Source organism: Aspergillus versicolor (assembly GCF_001890125.1).
Source record: "Aspergillus versicolor CBS 583.65 unplaced genomic scaffold ASPVEscaffold_6, whole genome shotgun sequence".
Lineage (NCBI taxonomy): Eukaryota > Fungi > Ascomycota > Eurotiomycetes > Eurotiales > Aspergillaceae > Aspergillus > Aspergillus versicolor.
In genome coordinates, this window is record NW_024467529.1 from 1,106,807 (window position 1) to 1,129,600 (window position 22,794).

General features: G+C 49.8%; 8 protein-coding genes across 8 annotated transcripts; 2 read left to right on the plus strand and 6 right to left on the minus strand.

Annotated features, from left to right (window-relative positions):
* The first annotated feature begins 734 nt into the window (after positions 1-734).
* Positions 735-3,756, plus strand: ASPVEDRAFT_42913 (uncharacterized protein). Its single transcript, XM_040812698.1, has one exon. The coding sequence runs from the start codon at positions 756-758 to the stop codon at positions 3,582-3,584; it is 2,829 nt and encodes a 942-aa protein (XP_040669204.1). The 5' UTR covers positions 735-755; the 3' UTR covers positions 3,585-3,756.
* Positions 3,757-5,842: 2,086 nt separating this feature from the next.
* On the minus strand, positions 5,843-6,796 carry ASPVEDRAFT_53850 (SDR family oxidoreductase; the record flags this gene model as incomplete). The annotated part of the gene is made up of 3 exons (XM_040814851.1): positions 5,843-5,908; positions 5,960-6,489; positions 6,538-6,796. 3 exons carry the CDS (start codon positions 6,794-6,796, stop codon positions 5,843-5,845), a joined length of 855 nt encoding a protein of 284 aa, XP_040669205.1.
* A 722-nt stretch (positions 6,797-7,518) lies between these two features.
* Positions 7,519-9,429, plus strand: ASPVEDRAFT_42914 (fungal specific transcription factor domain-containing protein). Its single transcript, XM_040812699.1, has 2 exons — positions 7,519-8,367; positions 8,427-9,429. The coding sequence occupies exons 1-2, from the start codon at positions 7,681-7,683 to the stop codon at positions 9,354-9,356; spliced, it is 1,617 nt and encodes a 538-aa protein (XP_040669206.1). The 5' UTR covers positions 7,519-7,680; the 3' UTR covers positions 9,357-9,429.
* A 1,328-nt stretch (positions 9,430-10,757) lies between these two features.
* Positions 10,758-11,833, minus strand: ASPVEDRAFT_84892 (uncharacterized protein; the record flags this gene model as incomplete). Its single annotated transcript, XM_040817620.1, has 3 exons — positions 10,758-11,237; positions 11,294-11,689; positions 11,747-11,833. 3 exons carry the CDS (start codon positions 11,831-11,833, stop codon positions 10,758-10,760), a joined length of 963 nt encoding a protein of 320 aa, XP_040669207.1.
* Positions 11,834-12,642: 809 nt separating this feature from the next.
* ASPVEDRAFT_84893 (cytochrome P450) lies at positions 12,643-14,487 on the minus strand (the record flags this gene model as incomplete). Its single annotated transcript, XM_040817621.1, has 7 exons — positions 12,643-12,799; positions 12,857-13,020; positions 13,072-13,185; positions 13,239-13,523; positions 13,579-13,810; positions 13,866-14,178; positions 14,241-14,487. 7 exons carry the CDS (start codon positions 14,485-14,487, stop codon positions 12,643-12,645), a joined length of 1,512 nt encoding a protein of 503 aa, XP_040669208.1.
* Positions 14,488-14,986: 499 nt separating this feature from the next.
* On the minus strand, positions 14,987-17,118 carry ASPVEDRAFT_63144 (uncharacterized protein; the record flags this gene model as incomplete). The annotated part of the gene is made up of 5 exons (XM_040815660.1): positions 16,754-17,118; positions 16,332-16,688; positions 16,169-16,248; positions 15,198-16,120; positions 14,987-15,145 (listed from the first exon to the last, which is right to left on the minus strand). Exons 1-5 carry the CDS (start codon positions 17,083-17,085, stop codon positions 14,987-14,989), a joined length of 1,851 nt encoding a protein of 616 aa, XP_040669209.1. The 5' UTR covers positions 17,086-17,118.
* A 2,052-nt stretch (positions 17,119-19,170) lies between these two features.
* On the minus strand, positions 19,171-21,203 carry ASPVEDRAFT_84895 (flavin-containing monooxygenase; the record flags this gene model as incomplete). The annotated part of the gene is made up of 5 exons (XM_040817622.1): positions 19,171-19,637; positions 19,684-20,301; positions 20,351-20,520; positions 20,578-20,862; positions 20,923-21,203. 5 exons carry the CDS (start codon positions 21,201-21,203, stop codon positions 19,171-19,173), a joined length of 1,821 nt encoding a protein of 606 aa, XP_040669210.1.
* Positions 21,204-21,591: 388 nt separating this feature from the next.
* Positions 21,592-22,746, minus strand: ASPVEDRAFT_194992 (alpha/beta hydrolase). Its single transcript, XM_040809175.1, has 2 exons — positions 21,823-22,746; positions 21,592-21,766 (listed from the first exon to the last, which is right to left on the minus strand). Exons 1-2 carry the CDS (start codon positions 22,698-22,700, stop codon positions 21,601-21,603), a joined length of 1,044 nt encoding a protein of 347 aa, XP_040669211.1. The 5' UTR covers positions 22,701-22,746; the 3' UTR covers positions 21,592-21,600.
* Between the last annotated feature and the right edge of the window lie 48 nt (positions 22,747-22,794).

The window sequence follows — 22,794 nt, forward strand, 5'->3', positions numbered from 1 at the left end:
AACATAGGCCCTTTGGCCGGCTATTGGAAATCAACAATAGTATACTGTTATATACCCCACGAGCACTTGCGCAATATCCGGAAGGATTGTTAATGTACAAATTTAATAAACTTTTTATATGAGACAGGTCTTTCTCATGACTAGCCAAAGCCAGGCTTTCCTTGACTAGGAAGCATAGCAGACTGGGTATAAGGCTGTTGTCGGTACTCGTCGGACATTTCGTATCTCGCCCAGCACCGGACCGGCCGGGAGAGTCAACTCCAACCGGGTTAAAAAAACTGTATTGCAGGTTATACTTACGGGCTACTGTGGAACTACTATGCATTGGACATGGTTTATCTTATACTAATGAATGTTGTTGTCTCTCCTGATTCCGCCGCGGTTCTTGCCCTGTATAGGACTTAGCCCTACAATATTCCTTCCCATGTTGTCTCCCCCTGATGTCAATTCCCTGGAACTGAATTATACCCATCTAAAATTCGAGATCTAATTCCAGACGCAAGTGAAACCGCGCTGGCCATGCTGTGCCCGACCATGCTTCGGATGGGGATCATAGAGCACCCAACTTCAACAGTGCAAGGCTGCCAAGTCCAGGATATTCCTCATTCTGCAAGATGTAGCGTACTTACATGTGGTAGGATATGATTCGTTCCCTGCTTGTCAGATGCAATCAGCCCCTCATATAAAGACAACCCTCTCTTGAGCTTACTGATTCCCCCATTTACAAGATTAAACCGGCACTAGCCAAACCGACCATGGCCAGCTACGAGCAACCAGGCACAGAAATCGACGAGTTCCTGCAATCGAATCCAGTCGTCAGCGACTTCCTATCGAGAGAGGGTAGTCACGCACCGCCGCGCGCTGAGGTTTTTAAAGCTATTCGGGAACAGGTCGCTCAAACGATATCGGTCATCTCACCGGAGGATAGTTGGATATCTGAATTGGCGGAATTAGATCTCGACGAAAGTTGCGAGAACGATGTCGCGGTAGCTAAGGTTCTCACGAGCTATCTCTTCAACCGCCCTTGGGTGTTTCACCCTTGGCTGGTCCGACGGAAACTGGAGGGTCTCGATGATTGCAATAAAGCACCTGATGAGACGATGCCTTCTACTTCCGAGTCTAGCACAAGACAGAGGTCTATAATGGCCTTTGACAACCTGGCGGGACTGGCGGGACTGGCCGAGCCGGATGGCCTGGATTCCAAGCGTGTGGGGGTTAACCTCCTGAAAGCCCATGACAGAAACAACGAGATACTAGCACAGTCGGATGCTGTGCTAGGCCTCGCAGGATTTTCACCTTGGATCGAGAGGACTACAGCAGAGGATGAAAATACAAGTGCCGAATTACAGCTACCGAGTGATCTCGAAGACGACTATGTCAGTCAATACCGCGGTCATATCAACCTCGCTGGGACATCATCCAGGCAATGTGCGAGAGTCTCGTACTCTCGAAGGAACCAGGATTTCTCTGAATATTCCTCTAAAACGACTGTTGCAGCTTCTGTGGACCGTGGCGTTGTGAATGTCAAGGCACAAGTCATGATACTCAAGGGCGTCGTGGGTCCTCTCAATCAGCTATTGTTCATCCGGCACGGATCGTCCGAGATCGCGAACCAGGCAGATGGCGCTGAAAATTATACTGAGATTGTCTCGGTTGAGATGGAGAAAATCACGGAACTTGTCAACACATATGACGAAAGCAAGAACATATTTAGGGGAGAGATCGAATCGTTCGGGGAAGGTCAAAATAGAGCTCGTCAGCGTCTGCTATTTGGCATGCTTCCTTTTGTTGTGAGCACTATAAACCCAGCATTCTTGCCTATCGCAGTAGGAGGATTCCTCTATAACTTTTTCGGCACAGCCCATTCCTACCTACAGTCAGACTATGCTATTCTACAGGGGTTGGCCCCACTGATGAAGTCTTTGGAGCCCTTCATTAAAGCCCTTGGAATTGGCCAACTAGATCAGAGCCAGGACTCAAACTCAAATGTCTTTGAGCTTCGAATTTTGCATCTCACTGCTGTGGTAGTGCAAGCACTTAGCTTGATCGTTCAGTCATATTTGCGGCGGTCAAAGACACCTTTTCGCTTCGAATTCTTAACGACTCCTATTTATGATTTTGTTCTCGAAGGTGCAATTCCTATCTGGCATGCTACAAAGCTCTACGCATCTTCACAAAATCTTTCTTGCTTGGGCGATATGCTCCGAAAGGAGGTTCTGGTCTTCGGGCTCAAGGAGCAGCTGCCACAAGAACGGCTGGATGTTATTGCAACGCCAGCACAGGTGGCTGCTATGTGGGGACCGGCAGAGTTCGTCATTGAACGGAGTACATCCGAGGGAATGGCTTTATCTGGCATTAAGATCCACGGCGGAATTATCGTACCCACTGACCACTCTGCCGGCGAGATACCCAAATGGCACTGGATGTCCATGGACGAGACGGTCGGGAACAACATGCGGTTCGCGAAAACCCGCGTCGACCTTCATACTCCCATCAGAATCGGAGTGGAAAGCCCCAACTTCACGCCAATAGGGCCGGCTAGGTTGAATCGGAGCTGCCATGGAAGCTTTAGCCTCCAAGATTTACAGTCAAATCTTCAGCGTCCGGGAGTAAAAGATCCGACTTACAAGATAAAGGACTTCATACTTGGACTGCAAACAGGTCAATATGTTAATGTCATAGCACAAGCAACGGTTATCAAGGTGCCCGGGATATCTGCTAAAGAGGCATTACTGAGTCCGGGAAATTTACTTGAATGTGAGATGACCGCATTTGACGAGATATGGGGACTATTCGTCAGCCTATGCTCAGGGGTGATGACTCGTGTCAGGCTTCGCGACCTGGTCGCATTCATTTGCTCCCTTGTGCCTGAGAAGACTCCCCGATTGCCTGGCAGATCTCAGCAAGAATCGTTCCGTTCTTTCGTGGGGGCACTGGGAGGGCAAGAAAGCCTTATAGACTGGCTCGATTCTATTGCCCAGGAGCCCAAAAGGGGCAACCCCAATCCTGAGGAATCTATATCAAAATTGCAAGAGCGTGTTCTGGCCTTGTTCCGGGACGTTTTGGCCATGCTCAAAGATACAGGTATATCAAGAGACGGAGATCTCCTGGTGATGGTTCTCACCAAAGAACTCAAGCCGGGTGTGTTGACCCTGTCTGCTCAACATCACCCTTGGACCAAGATATTAAGCGACTCGTCCACAACGGCCACCTTTGCCTGCGTATCTCCCCGGTGCTTTGAAACTGTGGACAGCAGATGTCAGAATGGTCAACAGATGCGCCCACGCCAGTTTCAACTGTCAACAAAACTAAACACCTTTAACCGGTATTATGGGGAAGGAGAAAGCTCTTCGGGGGCTCTCCAGGTTGGAAAAAGATACTGCATCAACACGTATCACTTGGACATGATAGCAAGAGTGGACAAACTACATGGACATCCTTCCGAAGAGCAATCGTTTTATTCGGTCTCGGCCAGGAGATGCCTTGTGCCACTGCGCATCACCCAACACATTCAGAAAAAGGAAGAATTGAGAGAGGAAAACTCGAGGACTGCTGCGAAGTGTGTCATTGCGGGCGTTAACTAGTCATATGTTAGTACATGGAAGACTACTTCTCGACTCTTTCTTTTCAATTCTGTCCAAGTACGAAGTATAAAGGAGACAAGCTCGCATAGGTACAGCAATATGGTGAATCCGCCCATGCCTCAACCCTAACCCCGATCCCACCGTGCACCACCTTGCTATATTAAGATCCATCCAGCACGCTTTAACAGCTCCAGAGTGAAAATGAAATAAAAGCAAAAACATACAACAGCTGGTATTCGCATGTGGTCACCCACCATACTACTAACCAGCCGGCGTGTGGCTTAAGTACGGCTGAGCGGACGGGAAGCCCTGTTTTCCACACCCTGTGGTCGTATGTACTACACGCAGTTCAAGAGTGGAATGGTGTAGATATAGTTGAAAGAATGGATCCGGGAGGGTATTCAAATGGACATTTTGCTGCTCGCCATGGAGGCACAACTGTCGTGGCTGGAATTGGTAAGGGGAGGATTATTTCCTGACTACGGGTAAGAATATATAGAATATATGAGGATATTTTAATAGTCCAAGACAAATGCAGGACGTTTATAAATGACGTTTGAGCGACTTGACTTCACGCAGTAATATATAAGGGATCTGCCACTCTAGTTCAGGGGAAACCAAGCATACTACTAATAATATCTGCTGTAATGCGTGTCTGATAACATTCCTTGACATGACCAGATCCAAGATTCTTATAGTGCGAGATAAAGCTCTAGAGCTTCTTCCTAACCTGAACCGGTTCCCCCAGCCCCTTTGCTCCAGCATGGTCAGACTCACCTAGATTAACACCCTTGAAAATCTAATTCACCTGCTTGAGTATCTTCTTGTTAGTCTCTATAAAAAGATATGCCATTCCCAGGATCATTACCCTAATTTACCCTGCTACTATTATATAATACTGCTAGCTAATGCCCGTGATTATAACAGGAAGTATGTACTGGTTTATCACTGAGAAGACATGCCTGATTACCTGGCTAATGCTGATGCTCTTGGCGCGCTGTAAGAAGTTAAGGACCTTGGGTAGGTATATACATAACAGTACTAGCCTGTAAGTAATAGTATAGATTTAGAGGATATAGCTGTACTATATAGATGATATTAAGCTAATAAAGATAAAGAGCATGGTAATAGAGCTATTTATATAGCCTGCTTTGGCAGTTTGTTTATAGGCGTGTCCGAAGCCGGCTATAAAGGTAAGGGTAACTATTATGAGGCTTGTTCCGCCTACTATTTATTTGTTGCTCAGTTCTCAAGTATTATTTGTTATAGAGGGGAGATATACGGAATAGAGTCTTGCGGCTGATCTTGTCCACCAGCACTGTTCTAATAAGCATGGCAGCCCATGTCCAGACGGAGATCCTGAGTGCAAGTAAAAGCACAGACTGTTAAACACTGATTCCGGCGTTTGTGATGATGAGACTCTGGAAGTAGCTGTAGAACTGGCTCTTAGAAGTTATCCTGACAGCTTCAAAGAAACAACTTACTGGATCGTGTATCCGCCTGTGATCTGGGAGAAGATGGATAATGAGCTTTCGTGGTAGTGGTGGTCCAGTTGATATAATGTTTAGCATTTTATATATTGTCTGATATACGTTACTGTAGCATTTCATTTCATCCAGCCCGCCTGACCATTCAATTCATAAGCCGCGCTTTCTTAGTAACTTAAGTAGTTTTCTATCCTTTTCAGAACATTTAGTCTAGTATTATAGGTAGATAGAACGCTGTGTCATCCATACAATCAGATACATTCGATAAACCCAGCTCGTTGGTGCGCAACCTGGAGAACCGTTTTGCACCGAGGAAATCGTTACAGTACACGGATCAGATCCTGAGAAATGCTCAAATATTAACCTTGGGTCTATTCTATAACTAGTGGTCTAGATCTGCGGAGGAGATAAGGAGAGGGTAGTATATTATAATAAGTATATTTCTTTCGTACTATAAATATATTATCCTGTCTTGTATATTATTAAAAGGAAGAGAATAGTTAAAGAGCAGTCTTGCCTAGGCAAGATTAAGATTATTCTAACTGCTAGAGCTTGAAGGGAGCTGCTATGTTATTTACAGGAAATTTAGGCCGAGAGCCAAGGAAGAAAATAGGAAGTTATAGAAACATCATTCAAGGATAAATGTTGAACACTATGTGGTATAACGAGTCCCACACTGGAATGCGTTTGGACGATAACAGACTTCCCAAACTTTGGGCTCATGGTGGAACGCTGGTGGACGTGTATCGTTCTTGTTGAGTCCATGCTGCGCTATAAAGACAACCTGACCTTTTCTCCAACCGAAGCGAGATTATAGTATTTTGGAAGAAGAAAGTCCTGCTCAGCTGATTAGCAGATTCGAATACAACCAATACCATGGTAACCCACCCAAGCTGTATGCCACAGAAGAGTTGAAACTGTCCAGACAGATGCTACGGAGCCTCCAACCCAATGATAAACAGTAGGCCGGTCCTTTAACGCATTATGCACAACCCTTTGTGCAAATTGGGCGACCTCCATCGCAGAAGATTGCGCTACACTGCCTGATAGGATATACTCCACCTCCTTTCGGGCAGGGCCATATATCGAGTGCTCGGGAAGTTGAGATTCCGGCAAGTTCTGGAAAAAACGCGTTCGCACCGTGCCACTTACAACGAGAATGACCTTTATCCCAAATGGCTCGAGCTCAATCCGAAGCTGATCTGTAAGCAGATTAACCGCAGCCTTTGATGCGTTGTAAAAGCCTTGGAAGGGGAAAGGCCCTTTCCCGGCTATGGAGCCAATGTTAATCACAGCTCCCTTGGATGCCATCAGTAGAGGCGCGAAGGCTTGGGTGACAGAAACCACAGCGAGGACATTCACATCGAACATCCTTCGCGTCACCTCGATATTTGCATCCAAGAGGGGCATGGAGTAGCCTGATTATATTAGCACTCTATAACTGGGGAATGGCACGGCCTTCGCACCTGAGCCCGAGTTATTGACAAGGAAGTCCAAGGACCCGCCGGTAGCTGTCCGGACGGTCTCAACGGCGTTGCTCACGGAGTCCTTGTCAACGACATCCAGCTGTATTGTTTCTAGCCCCATTGCCTTGAGCTGTTCCATTTTCGCGGGGTCTCGCGCTGTTGCGAACACGCGAAGCCCTCGGCGGGAGAATTCCTTAGCGAGGGCATCGCCTATCCCGCCTTCACTGCAACCGGTAACTAGGACAGATTTTGGTGACATCCTTGGCTGAGGTGGCAATGCTAGTGGAAGAGGCTGCTTCAAGGAGTGAAATATACACCACTCGGCATTCGGTAGTCGGTGGTCGGTAGTCGGTGGCCGGCGCTGCGATGACCTACTACGCTGTCTCGAGTTAGTACATCATAAAATATAGATAGAGTCTATCTTTGTTAGTGTACTCCTTTCCACGATCTAGAAAGGGCTTGGTTTAATACAGTATAGTTGCCCTGCTGTAATAATAGCAGGTACTTCTTTCATCTATACATTTTAGTAGTCTCTGGACCCCAGACCCAATTTACCCCAGAGATTGTTCACTGCCGCCAGCCTGTTTTGAGAGAGTCCGTGACATATTTGGCTCCATTAAGTCGAACTTTCAAACTTCAAGGATAAAAAGTGTCCATTTTGGACCATCGACCGGTTATCCATGGAGCTTCACAACTGGTTGGCATAACTTCAATTCATCAGTTGTGAAGCTGACTAATCGTACCACCCCTGCTGCCATTATTTGATTGGCTGGCAGGGACCTCGGCTGCCATCCATGGCTTCGACATCTCTCCCTCTGCCTTGATGCTTCTTTTCATCATCTCAGTCTGTGCTCTACCATCATAATCAAACGATGTCAGGCTTTCCCCGCATGCGTGCACGAGTCATTTGTCTCATCTGTCATGATCGCAAGGTAAGGTCTCTTCACATACACATTTGCTCCAAGCTAAGCGGACTGCTAGGTCCGATGCGATCTTCAAAACTCGCCAGACAAAACATGCAGCAACTGTCACCGGATGGGACAAACATGCGTGTAGGTGTTTCGCCTGGTCGTTGAATCTGACCATCCATGCGTTGGAAGGGCCCCTTTTTGATGTTGGTCTAGCCCGCGCCAGAGCCGGCGTATGAGGTGCCGCACGCCTGTACGTGCCTCGGGGCACAGTCTTCGCGGAGATTTCTCTACTACGACAGGCGGCGTTGCTGGGATTGTGTCGCCTGTAGAAACAGAGCACGACATTGGAGCTGCCGAAAGCTATATCGCTTCGGAATCAGTGCTCTTCGAGGAGACACCCCCGGATACCTCTCATCCACCGTCTTGGAACCATTGGAGGAGAATCGAGGAGCAGCTTCAAGCAAGTTGCCAGCCCGATGCATTTGCTCCGCTGGAAGAACCCCACCGCCAGGCTCTTCTAGATTCTTTTGCTGCACACTCTGCCCCTTGGTACCCGTTTGTGACTGCGTTGCAAATACACGATGCTCCGGCGCTTCTTCAAAGAGCATTGATGCTATCTGGAAGCTTGACCCGCCGCATTGATACTGTGGAGGATCTGCGGCTTCCTTATACTCTCTACATCCAGGCGAAGGAATCTATCTATGCAAGCAGTGGTAGGAACCCTATTATATTACTGATGGCGATCACAATCACAGCGTGCTGGAGCCTGCGCCCTCCATCGGTTGTTAGTCTGGATGGACCGTGGCATTGGGCGGGTCTTGCTACACGCCTGGCCCTGCAACTTGGTTTGCACCGTGAAAGAACGTATTCTCATCTTCAGAGTCCCAACGAGTGCCGACTAATATGGTATCATTTGATGGTTAGTCACTAATCGGAGTGATGGATCTTGCCATGTCGCTGACTGTCTTGCCGGTTTAGGATAGCGATGTCCTTCAAGCGGCCTGCTGGGGAAGGCCGTGTTTTATCCAAACCAGCTTCCAAGACGTCGAGCTTCCACCGGACTCGGACAAGGATAGCATCAGCCTACGGGTATTCAAGTCGGTTACCCGGCTCCTCCTGGTACTTCGGCAAGTGATTGAGTTCAAACTCGTGGAGCTGCCGGCGATTCTGGCTGCTCTAGGGGACTGGCACGAAGCTGTTGCGCCGTCGCTAAGACTGCACAATGCAGCCGGCCACCGCAACCAGTACACCAAGCAGGTGAACGAAATGTTCATCATCTACTTCGCAATCATCATTCTCGTCTTCTTCCGCCACGACATGAATGCCAGCCACAGTAGCCCCCACCAGCGCACCAGCGTATCGCCGGCGACAATCGCCGCATCCTCATGCATGACCCGGCTCTACGAGGAGATCCACCAGCACGAAGACAGCGCGCGCCTCGGCTCAATCCACGGCTTCTTTCTCATGCTCGCCGCCATCCCACAGATCTTCCACTACACGCAGGTATCCGAGAAGGACTGTCTGCGCGAGCGCTCACTGGACTTGATCTGTGCGGTTCTGCAGAACCTCCAGGTCAAGTACGGCGGGTGCAACATGGTGCTGCAGAAGATCTCGAAGCTGCGCACCGAGCCACGAGACTTCAATTCGTCGCAGTTGCAGCCAGTGACCATGAACGAGGAAGGAATCCCAGGGACGGTTCCGTTCCCTGTATCAGGCGTGGACCAGCTCTTCCCTTTCCCCACGGGGTTCGCGCCGAACCTTGACCTGTTGCACGCATGGGGGTCGCAGAATACTGCGGGGCAAAGGGACATGTTGATGGACCTGCTTTCGTTTGAGAGCTCGCTGGTGGATTGGTCCGGGGATGTTGGCCTCGGTGTGGCGGATTTTCCTCAGCAGCTGTTTATGTAAGGGACTGTTGAGTTTTCCCTTCTACCTTTGTATATTAGCTCTATGTAGCCCAATTCCAGTCATTCATCGCCTGGTTGATGGTTTCTATACCTATAGGAAAACTGCAAGTCTCGCTTGTGGGAAAGAATAAACGCCGCATTTCTTCTAATGCAAGGGAGATATCTGGTCGCCCACATCTAGCCTAATATCTAATGCGCATTTACCAACACAAGGTGAGAGTACTCATTTCATCAAAGCAACAACTCATTGCACGTTGTTATGCTACAGTACAGGACAGTGGCCTATCATGAGGGTTTGTTTTTGAACTTCATTAGGATATCCGTCTCAAATGTACCCTTCCAGTTAGAGATCTCAAGCAAAATAAACACATTTAGTGATTAATGTCACAGAGTCGCCGACGCCTTTGCCCTGTCAAGTCTATGCCACACCAGCACAGCCGTGGTCTTCGCCCCATCCTAATCTTTGGTTGGCCACTCTTGCACAAACCGACACCTCCCACAGAGAGAGAGGATACACAAAAAGCCCCCGGAAGAACAATACTCTGCATCGGCCGCAGGGCAAATGTCTTCTCACCGTCGCGCAGCTCCCACCTGCGCACCTGCGGCCTCCCAACCCAATTCGGATCCAACGTGATCTCGACCTCCGTTGCCAGCAGTGCCTGCACCTCCTACTTCTCATCGTCTCCCTTATACAGCTTGAAGGGCCCGCAGTACGTCGTCATCGCTCGCGCAGGCCCACGAAACGGACTCGATGGGGGATGCGGCCTCGCGCGACGTCAGCGTGCATGACATGTAGCCGTCTGCTGTGAAGGTGATTCGACCGAGGGGTGCGTCACCGAGAGGGTGGAGGGACCTGGGAGGTAGACGCCGAAGGTTTGGAGGGCCCATGTGCCTGTTATTGGGAGTGGTTGGGAAGACATCGTGTTTGGCGGTCTTCACGTTGAGGCTGAGGTTGGGATTTGGGGAGATCGAGACCTGCTATAGCACAATGGCAGTGATGGGGCTTTATAGTAGTCTTGTTCCATGAATCTGCCAGCTTTAGTGCCTTAGTAGACAGCAGGAGCATTGGAGCAGTCACTATACCGGCTGGCAGCGTTGACTACGCCGACTGCCGAAATACAATTATTGCCGTCGATCTATAACTATAGCTATGTTTATATCAAGTTCTCTGGGTGGGATATCTTAGGCATATTGATTCACTGAGTGGTAGAGTAGTTATATTTACGGTTTGAAATCCAGCAATTCAAGAAACAGGTTCATCTTTCAACTATTGGGCGAATACTTCTATTCCAGAGAGGCCAGTCTGTTGCTATACAAATCACATTGAGTTGAGATTCTCACGGGAGAGCTACACGGACAATACTCGTAGCAATCACTTAACCACAGACCATTTCAAAGCAAGTTAAAGTCGCGTCTTCTCAGCAGAGAAAAAGAACGACCAATCCATACGCGCGAGGGATTCCTCTGTCAGAACAAGCGCAGCCTTCGCCTCCTCACTCATCAAATTCTGTGCCCGCACAACAGGGAAATCCGGCATGTTATACAGATCAACCCCGGCCTCGCGCAGAAACCCGAAGAACCGCCACTGGCTCGCCTGCTCCTCGCCCATCAGCGGCCACAGCGCGCAGTACTGCTCCATCGACAGCTGGACGACCATGGTCGACTCCGGCTCCGGGCTGACTTTGCTAGCGCGGCCCCATGCTGCGAGGTATTTGGCCAGCGTTAGGTCCTCCACATTGCAGTGTACGTAGCTGCCTGCTGCTGGCGGGTTGGTGACCACCGCGTGCACGAAGATTCCGGTGTTGACCCGGTGGTCACCCATCGAGGGGTAGGGGGTCTCTGGCGGGGCTGGGTAGAACTGGATCCATTTCTGGGCCGTTTCCTGGTCTCATATTACTACTTATATCCGGTTTAAAGAGGGGATCATGCGCAACTCACCAGATACACGGGCCGAAAGATCTCGTACAAGAGCACATTGGCGGCAAAAATAGTAAAAACCACAAACGCCGTCTTCTGATACAACCCAGGAAGTTTGCTCTTGATAAAGACATCGACGTTCGCCTTCCCCTGGAAATGCGGCACGACCGCAGCGCCCTGCGTGTACAGCTCCGTATTCGGCAGCGTACTCCAAACGAACCGTTCCAGCGAAGGTATCTTGGCCGCGGCGCGCGCGATATTCGTACCCTGGGCGGTCTCGCGCGCAATGGACTTGTCCGGCCCGATGTCGAAGAAGTAGTCGTAGTAGTCCGTGAAGGCGAAGATGGCGTGAGCGCCGGCGAAGGCACGCTCGAGGCTAGGCTCGTCGTCGGTGTTTGCTTCGACGACTTGGACGCCCTTGTCGCGCAGGGAGCGTGCTTAGGCGCTGCTTGTGTTGCGGGTTAGACCACGTACGCGCCAGCCGGGCGCGGACAGGAAGGTGTTTACGACTGAGCCGCCTTGGCCACCGGTGGCCCCAAGGACGACGATAAGTTTGGACATTCTGATGGAGAGAGGATCGAGGAATGGGCAAGTGAAACGGACGCTTGAAGGGTAGCGTGGTGAGGACCGTGTCATCAACGCAGGGCTGGTTGATATATGTCTAGTTCTCGATTAGTATCTCTATCTAGGTCACTGTACCTAGGCAACCTTGATAGACTCGTCATTCGGCAGTCGGCACATCTCGGTGAACCAGGTCTCTGTATACTTCGGTAGACTCGGTGCTCGGTATACATTGTATATGCTCAGCCCAACATCAAGAAATCATGGGCCCCTCCCTACGCAGCGTTGAATAAATGCAGCCAGAAATGCTTGTCCAGCTCCGCATCCCCACGATTGAACCACTATCACTACGACGATGAGTAGTCACTCCAGGCTCGTTCAGCTCACCTCCCACCTGGCGCCGCCGCCGCCAGATATCTCCAGCTCCAAGCGCTCATACACATACACCGTCCTCGAAGAGCCCCTTGTGTGATCGCACCGAACCCGCATAATATGCATCGGCGCGGAGCCTGCATATTTAGGGAATGGGCTTTCAGAAAGCAAGGAGTTAGATGGCGGGGATACGGCATGGTACCTTGATAGCGGGCAGCTGGTTGATGTGTAGCTCTGTACGAGGTAGAGTTGGCACTTATGGTGTTTTATAGCAGCAACACATCCAGCGGTCCTTTCACTTCTAACTGTGTCCATAATGGTGGCTTATATAACTCGGGTGGGTTCTGCTTGTGCTTAGGGCATGATAAATACTGTCTTGCCGGAGTCGCCGGGCTTGTAACGATCTATTATACTCCGAAGATACATTGACAGCGTGGTCACTCACGCGGACTGAATACAACAGGAAGTCCAGGCCTTTCATACGACAGGGTGAAGCGGTCAAGGGCCTTTGGCACTGATTGCCCCTTGGGAAGGCTGAGGTCGTAATTGCGGAACATGTAGGCGAATGTAAGAGCAATCTCCGCCGGCGCAATACTTCAACATGTTAGACCCATACTGTCTGCAGATCTATTCACGAGGGAGAAGACTCACTTTTGGCCCAAGCACATACGTGCCCCCTTGGAGAAGGTACACATCCACTGATCTAGTCCCTTGGACGCAGGTCCAATCCACCGATCGGGGTTAAACTCTCGGGCATCAGGTCCCCAAGCGTCCACAGAATTGTGCATGGTGTATGTTGACATGCCAACAATTGTCTAACTGCTGTCAGTAATGGCCTCGCTACTGTCAAACCGGTCATCACTTACACCTGGAGGCACGACTTTGCCTTCTACGACGAATGCGTCCCCGGCGGGGACAACCCGGGGTAGACGGCCAGGAACAGCCATTCCAACACGAATGGATTCCTTGACGCATGCCATCTGCTAGATGTCAGTATCTGTCCATTCATGGATTCCATCTATCCGGCACATACCAAGTATTCCACCTTTTCCAAGGACTGCAGTGGGATCGACGACCCAGGCTCTGGGATCGCCTCGTCAATTGCCCGAATAAGCCGCTCTTTGAGCTTTTCATTTGAAAGAATATGATAGAACCCAGTGGTGAGTGTCGATGCTGTCGTATCCGCCCCGGCAATGAGGATATCCATAGCCTCTGAAACCTTTGCATCATCTGGGATTGACTGTAGACTGTCGAATATAACCGGATGGGAAGACATTTCTGACGACTGCTGCCAATGGCGCATGGACGTTCCCGCATACTTCATTGATCTGTCAGACTTGTATCTTGAACATTTAGTCATATAGTTAACACACCTTTTGCAGGTCGAGCATGGTGCTCAGCTTACGGTTCAACAGCCGCACAACACCAGGAGGAAGTATTCTGACGAGCAGCCGGAGAAATGCACTATATTGAGTATCAACTACGCTCTGAGATGCAACGTCAAAAGCGTCCAGAAACCAAGAATCCAGATCATCCGGTTTCTCCTCGATGAGATTGGCCGATTTGGCAAAGGCAAACTCGGTGATGATTTCCGTGGTGAGAAGTCTATATAATATTAGCAGTCAGAACTAAGGAAAGATTGCGTGAAACACCAACGTACCGCATCGCGTTATAAATATCAATTTCCTTCTTATCGCAAAGTCTGTTGATTTTTGCAGAGAGCAACAGTATCTTCTCACGGATAAGAGGCTCCAGCTTGTAAACACTAGCTTTTGAGAATGAAGGGTTCAGCATGCGACGACGCTCCTTGTGTAAGACGGGATCGAGTTCGGCAAACACTGTATGGGGAGTATTAAACCCGTCGTAGAACGGGGCGTGCTTTAGAAAAGGCTTCGACTGGCTGTAGATCACTTTATACAGTTCAATATCGGTAATGTGCAGCTCGTTCGGTCCGATGCGAAGTGCCTTGGTGTCTTAAGCGGTTAGAACCATATCCAGAATTGTAGTTTTCGGCATTTAGAAGAAATGGCCCTACTATATTTCTCGTGAAGCGCCTCTAACTGTTCCTCGGCTTTTCCGTCCTTCGTTATCTGGTATAACCAATCTTCCGAGACACACGCCTCTTGGAGACCCTTGAAGGACTTGAGGGGATGCCAGTGTAGGCGGTATGTTCGACGGAAAAGCCTATAAAGTGCCACAAAAAAGAGACCCAGAACTAGAGCTGCTGGCACTGGGAGCTGGGTCATCTTTCCCGCGGTAAGTGGAATTTTGTAGTCTGGCATTTTGGCGGCCTGCTGTGGATGTATATACGATAGCAGTCAGACGTTGCAAGAATGTTGCCAGCAGGCCGGCGATCAACTACATTTATCAACAGTCCAAGCACTCCACTTATGAAATGAGAATAGAAATCTACGCCTTGCAAAACGACTTCAATCTTCGGACCCCCGCTGCACCCCCGTCGGACCGGCCCCGCCGCCTCCACCCCAAGTCCGATACCTGAGCCCGAGCGACTACTGCTAGCCCAGAGAGTTAATCTGCAATTTGTACGGAGGTCTGCAGTTAGAAACTCTAAGACTCCGAATAAATGATACGTTCAAGAAAGCCTCAACGTGGCGCATTGCCGTGTCTAGTCATGGAATTCCTATTGTCTCATTTTAGGGCCATTCACACTGCCCTAATTTACCATCTAGTACACATATTATTGTAATTGCAGGATGATGGGTTGACGTACTGGATATGAAACATGCCATAGAATCAGATGATCGATTGAAGATCACTAGACTAGACATAAGGGACAATAAGACACGAGCTCTCCTCCCCTCTATCACCGCAGTGGATGGTATGAACCCCAGTATTTCTGCCCTGTACCTGCCTGACACCTGGGATCGGAAATGGAAGTAACGGATTTCCAGACACCGTGAGCTCCATGACATCCCCTTTCTAGTCCAGTCAGTGCGATTTGCCGGCTCGACTTGTTAAATGCAGAACATACCTTCCAATACATGCCGTATGGACGTAGCGGTATCTCCACAGCTCGAACTTCACCCTTCGTCAGGGGAAGACATCCCTTGTGTTGATAAACTGGGTCGAACGATGTAGACAGCTCACTACGATGCTGGCCATGGCTAACTCTGAGCTGGCCACTTGGGCCCCAGTGAAATAACATACCGAATTGATGCATTCCAAAGTGCCAGTCATGCAGCAGCTTCAACAGTTTGACCACTAGAATGTTATCCGGCCGGATGGTGAGAACGCCCTGTCTATATGGAGGGCTGCCACGCAGGCAGCACACTTGAACGAACAAGTCCATGTCAGTATCGACTGAGCAGGATATTAGCAACCGCGCGCGAAAGTATCCCGTCGTTTCCATATCCTGGGTTATACAGTGTCGGAATGTGGCTTTCCCAGTCCCTGAGTCGTATGAAACTCGACCCTGTGATGCCAGAGCAGACCGGACCATATTCCGATCAGGCGTCAGATACAACCTTTGATACCTCGTCCGAGTCAGTGGCCACTCGACCTCTGCCCTATTCACGGTGTCGTCCAGATCAGAGAGTCCAAAGTTCAGGATACTGAGCCGCACCCTAGGTGTTGCTAGCCAGCCATTATCCACGGTACCTTTTAGAAAGCAATCAAAAAACCGCTTGAGGTCACGGCAACTCGAGTCAGCGTAGTAGTCGGGCCATTCCATAGAATTGTGCACCCGAAGCCACTTTGGAACCGATTCAGGGATTTCCCTGAACGCTCGTAGTGTCCCTGGGGTATGGATTGGGTTTGTCCATGAGCCCACCACGTACGTAGGAACATTTATATAGGCGCACTGGGATCGTTTGTCCTCCCAGTATTCATTCCAGAGCGGATGGCTGTTGACCACTCCAGAAACATCTTCCAGCTTCCCGTAGCTGGAGAGTGTGTCTGCCTTTGTCATTCTCATTCACACTGGCAGTCTAATATGTTGCTTACCGGCGACGGAGTCATTGAAACCGGTGAATGGGATCCCTCCTTGACACATAATGTCACGATAGATGTCTTGTAGCCCTTCCCTTATTCGAATAGCGTCAGTCACTTTCTGACCACGAAAGGGTAATAAGGGGAAGGGCATGAAAAGATGAACGTGTATACTAACCACGGTGCGAGTGCAGCCAGGCCTTCAGGTCGCAGACTTCCAATCTTCCACTGAGACATGGCCAGCCAACTGTTTCCAGTGAGCCCAACCTTTCCATTACACCAGGGCTGCCTCGACAGCCAGGTTACAAATTCAGCTCCATCCTGAGCCTCCTGGTGTCCCATCATCATAAGATCACCCTCGGAAGTATACGCCCCGCGGGTATCAACATTTACCACTGCATATCCCTCTGTACACCAGACTGCAGGATCGGGGCCTTCCCATTTCTGGAGGCCTGATACCCAGTGCTTTGGAACGCCGGCACGGAATGGAAAGTCGTCTAACAGAGCGCAGCCCCTCTGCTTGCCATACGGGCTCCTAATCGGAGCATTAGCCGGGGGTTTGATTCCAGTGTTCTTAGGATGATGCTGATGTCAACTTACCATGCCACCAAAGCAGGGATTTTGCAGCTCTGTTCTACGACATCAAGACTCTCATAACCCGCTGGAAAGAAGATGTCGCAGTACAGCTTGGTACCGTCCGAAAGAACCATAGGCACACTCTCGTGCATAACAATGTCTATGGGTAATGGCTTCGCGCCCTTTTGCACCTGCTGTCCGGCTTTGAAAGTTGTCAATCCCTGGCGAAATCCGGGGAAACGGGCCTTCGGGTTCTGTGGCGATAAAGCATGGCGGAATTGGATATAGCCTTTTGCCTTTTCCTTATTTTCTTGACACAAGTCCAGAAACTCGGCGTGGGTATCAAGGTCCGACATGGCGTATGTTCAATAGGACGGCTTGGAGGCTTAACTATAGAGCAGAGATCCGGCCAGAGCACTTAGGTATCCTTCAGATGCAAGAGAGTCATACCACCGTTATGAATCGTGGTGAGTGGGGGATTGCGGGGAGCCGACGGGGGCTTGAGGGGCCGACAAGATGTGGACAAAAGGATGCACAACCAATTCAAGCGTATAATGTCCACTGTCAATTTATGCTCGATTTTTACGTCTGTACTCACACCGCCACACATCTACTCCCACTGAGCTGGTTGATATCATGGCAAGTCTTCGGGTTGCAAGTCCTGAGCCCCAAGGGGAATCCGGTTCCTGCGTTGTGGAGGAGCTTTTGGCTAGAGGTTGCGGCGTTAATTGAAAGATGTCACAAGGCAGGACTAGTAGTGAAGCGACTAAATCGAACTTTTTCATCATTAGAATAAATATTTTGATCTGCCCTAATTCCACCGCGGCTTCCCCGTGTACAAGAATTGGCCCTAAAGCTGAATACATTGTGCCGGTACTTTAGAAGCAGAAATCTCTGCTGGGGTTCTATAAATTAGAAATAAATACTATATTGATACCTATTACTTAGATATGGTATCAAGGGTGGACCGTAGATATCCTTCCAAAGAGTATTCTGTCCCGGCTAAGACGCATTGCTATATATTACCGAGCACATTCAGAGAAAGGCAGATTGAGAGAGGAAAATCAACAGCCGCTGTCAAGTGTGTCATTGGGGGTCGTTAACTAGCGATACTTCAATATTGTTCCGGAATCAACCGTCATGGAAAGCTACTTCACAACTCTTTCTTTTGAATTCTGTCAAAGTATCAAGTCAAAATCTGATGGAAGTGCAACGCCATCCTGGTGGCAGGGAGAAGGCAGACCAGAGTCACTCCAGCCTCCTTCCCAGCTGACCTGCCCCGTGCCAGGTGGCCATGATGATCCTTACTGGATCTTTCCCGAGTAGGAATCTGCGTGGCTCAAGGATAAGCAAAGGAATAAGATCTATCGATGCCCTGGTGGTGAGGTGCGTAACCTACATAGTTTTAAAACCAAAAGGTCGTCCTCTGTATCTTAGTACCCTTATAGACTTGGTAGGCTGTTCTGCATGAAACCACCACCTCTATATGTTCCTCTCTGAGACATCCTATGTTACTTGCCGATACAACGGCACTCTTTTTCTTTATAGCCTCGCTGCCGATCAATCGCGACGCAATGACACCCGCCCCGCGCCGGGGCGCGAGGCTGAGCACAACACAAAACCTATCGATTCCCCTCCTAAAGAGCGTTCATCACATCTTTTTACTTCTACACTGATGAGATTTATTGTCAACGTATATAGAGTCGAAGACATCGCCGAGCATGGTCGAAACTGAACGCTGAATGGAGGCTGGATCTCCCATCCCCGAGGCAAGTCCAAGTCAGATCCAACGGTCACAGAAAGCGGCCTCACGCTGGGAAACGCTGAACCTTGATACATGGTTCTGGGCGCTCTTTGCAGTCTCGTTCAGCGTGCTCTGCCTGATCGCGATCCTCTGCATCCTGCTGGTTTACGACGGCAAGGCATCGCCCAGTCTTGCGGGGGTGAAGAATCCGCTGTTGGTCCTGGGCTAGGCAGAGTTAGAGTTTACTTTTGATCCATCTGGGGCATTCGCCGCACATCCGGAGAACGGATTCAGGATTGAGCGAGTCACGGAATGTGCGATCGCCATGTGTTCCAGAATGTACAACACCGTCGTCGAGTTCTATCATACACCTGGCTACGGATGGAGCTTGGGGCTGCCCCCGTGGGACAAGAGCCAGACCCTACAACGGATTGAGCTCCACTCCATCTGAGATTTCCCACCTCTTTCCGCCTTGTTCCGGGTCTCCAAATAAACTCCATTGAAATGTCCAAGTAACAGAGTTAGCTAATATTAGACTAGGCTCATGATGACAATAGTTAAGGGGGGGTCGCTATTGCAACTATTACAGGCAAGGCTTAGAGCGAGCAAGTTATGTGATAGCTCACTATAGGAGAGCCGGAAGAAATAGAGTATAGAAATAGTCATCAGTTTCGCGGTATGACAAACCTATATACAGCTAGTCATGGATACGTGGGAGCACAAAGAGATCCCAGAACTCGTCAAAATTGGTCGTTTGCGTGGCACCAACTGAGCATCCTTTCGCCTCTCTCACTGTGGCACCATTTCCCAAATACGCAAACCGGTTGATCCTGGCTTCCGGGGCTCGTTCCATTCTGAAGTCTTCCCAGCGCGGGTTCTTCATTGCCTCTAACAGGTGAAAGATGGATCCCCCATAGATAGCAACAACCGGTCCGTCGACTGTCCCACGCTTGTACCAGCTGCGACATCCTCCTGTCCATACTGTGCGTTCAAGGTACTTTTGGATGTGCTGGTTATATTCTTCGTTAACGTCGTCATGAACTTCAAAGCTGCGGATGCCTTCTGTCTGAATTTTCTCTAGCCACTTATAAATATAAACGGCGACTGCCTGTATCCCGAGGATAAGGGAGCCGTTTGCCAAAGGGGAATTAGGTCCAACAAAGCCTGTAGGGTTAGAGAAAGTTCCGTCATAATAATGAGGGAGACGTACAAAAGTAATTTGGAAAATCAGGCACGCACATCCCCAGATATGCCTTGGGAATGTCATTTGTCCACTTCTCCGCCATGTTCACGCCATTTCTGCCTTCAACCCGGACCGCAGGTTTGAACGATGTGTCGAAGCCAGTGGCGCAGACGATAACATCATACTCTATTTCAACTCCGCTTCGGGTCTGGATCCCTCGCTCCGTGATCCGGTCAATGTCATCCCACCTCATGTCGATATTATCTCGTATTAAAGCTTCAAGAAAGCCAGGCCCGGGGGTCTGCCGACGGCAGCCAACAGGGAAGGACGGCACTAGCAGCTGGGCGAGTTTTTTACCCTTCTCACTATCCCCAAGCCGCTCAGTCATGGACTTTCGGAAGAGTTCTTGCGCCTGTTGTTGCCCCGGGGAGTCAGCAATAACCCGATTATAGTTCTGGGCTCGCCGGTCCATCATAGCGGCACGATATTGGCGGAGGACTTCGGGGTCTTTAAACAGCTCAAGCGAGTTATCAGAGAAGTTGTACTGCTCGTCCATTTCTGGATCCTTCGCTGTCGGCTCGTTGATCCCGGGGGCGGGACTGATCCAGGTCTGCGTACGCACGTAGCAGTCCATACTTTGCACCACTAGCAGTAATCAATTCCTCGTCAGCTGCAGTCTGAAGTATAAGGGCACCCTGGAAAATACCACTAGCAAGCTTGGGGACAATCTGAATGCCAGACGATCCAATCCCAATACAAGCAACCCGCTTCCCGGCGAAATCATAAGACGTATCCCAGCGTGCTGAATGCATCAGCTTGCCCTGGAACGTTTCGATGCCCTCAATCGACGGCCACCTCCAGTTGCTAAGGGATAATAGGTCAGCCATCGAGCCCGATATATTTGATGTACGTAGAACGTACTTCAGCACTCCACCAGCGTTGATATAAACGTCGCATTCATCCTTTTGCACAACGCCGTTTTCATCCCTTACCTGGATCTCCCATTTGCCTTTCATTTCGTTCCAAATGGCCGATTCAACAGAGTGCCGCAGCCTGATATATTTCTCAACCTCGTACTTCTTAGCGACGTCTTTCATGTAGCAGTGGATCTGCTCCGAGGTGGCATAGTAATTAGGCCACCCCGGGTTGGGCTCGAAGCTATACGAGTAGTTATGGGCGGGAATATCGCATTGACAGCCAGGATACCTATAACCACGGTTAACGTTAAAATAAACAGCTCCTCGGGTTTATGATAAATTCACTTACCGGTTCTCAAACCATGTCCCTCCCAAATCCTCGTTCCGCTCGTAGATCACGAATTCTGCATTCGCATCCTTCATTCTCTCGTTGAAGACAATACCCATCATGAGCCCCGAGTATCCTGCACCCAGGCATACTACCCTGATTGGTCTGCGGCTGCCGATGGGCTGTTCGAGAATGGTGTAGTTCGGGTCGAGATGTATATTATTTCGACCCTTTATGTCGTTATTGCAGGTACCTGCACTGAAGTGCTCAGTCGCCGGTTCTGATATCACCGAGGGTGCCATATCGGTGAATATCCTGTGTTAAAAGGCTAGTCCCGTCCACGGTTGTCGAAAGTTGGGTGCGTAGAAAGATATATTTCCACCCGCAACAGAGACCTGCCGTAGAATGATCCTTATTGTAGAGTTTACCGCATCGGGATAGCCGACTGAGAGCCGATGGACGCCGCCATGTTTGCGGGGCCCCAGAAACCCCTCCTGGATGTTGTACGACCTGGTGATGAGGCGGCGAAGTGTATGCTAGCCGAGGTTATATGCGTGGTCGGAATATGCACCCTACTATGCGGCCCAGATATATCCTCAGCACTAATTGGAGTGTACCTCTCCTGCCACTAAACTATAGCCCGTAATGGGATACAAGGCATGTTCATTGGCACAGCTAGAATTACACCTACTTAACTCTTCAAAATACATCGACAGAAAACTGGCCTGACGCGACAGATTTGGTGCAGGCCCATTGAATACCCTCCACCATAACCTCATCCCATCGCTTGCAAACCGAAAGCTTATCCCCAAAGCGACGAAATCCATGTGGGACTCCTTTGAAGACGTTGACAGAGGTGGCGACGCTGCACATAAGTCAGTTCATGGTTCATTTATATAAATATAACCTGGGGCACTCTACCCATTCTCCGCGAGCAGCTTTCCATATAGCAACCCCTCATCGCGAAGAGGGTCATACCCCGCAATTCCAAGCGTAGTAGGTGGGATGTCCCTTGCCTCCATGGGCGACAAGAGTCCAGGGTTAAGTCGTTTGTCCCTTGGGTCAGGGTTCTCGACTTGCAACAGGTCACCAAACAGCTGTTTCTTTTGGCGATTCAGGATCGGGGCGTGAGCATTTTGATGATATGAAGAAACACTGGGACTCTTGATCTGTTGGAGTTGCGGCTCATAGCATTTTGTGTACACGAGACATGGGATCATAAGAACCTGCCCTATGATTTGGCCACGGCACAGACCCGCTTGGGTTAAGGATGCAGCCAGCCAGGCACCGGCTGATATACCGCCGATGATGATCTTCTCTCGATCCCCGTATATCAGACTCGAATTGTGGCAGACCCAAAGCAAGGCGTCCTCTGCATCGTTCCAAGCTGTGGGATATGTGTATTCCGGCGTATGGCGGTAGTTGATATTGAACACAACAGCCCTAGCGTTGACTGCAAGCCGGGAACAAATGGCATCTTCGGAACTGAGTGTACCAAAGAGGAATCCGCCTCCGTGGAAGTGTATGTAGACGGGAAGTGTCTGGGTAGGACATACCGCCGATGGACGATAGCTCCTTGCCTCTAGATCGTAACCATCACGAGTAGCAATAGAGTAGTCTTGCATCGACACTTGTACGGAGAGGCCCTCCAGCTCCATATCTCTCTGCGCGGCAGCCTCCCTGTTGAGATTCGTCGTTCGTTTCAGCTCGGCTATACTTTGCTTTTTCGGCTCTGGCAATGTGGCCTCAACGCGGAGCCATTCTTCGCTTGGGGTACCGTACTCAGAGAAATCGCACATAATGGTGGAATTCAGCAATAGGTGAGCACAGTTTTGAGGCGGAGGCTGCCTTTCTTGGGCTGAGGATGGAATTTTAAACACCCTGGGACTAAGC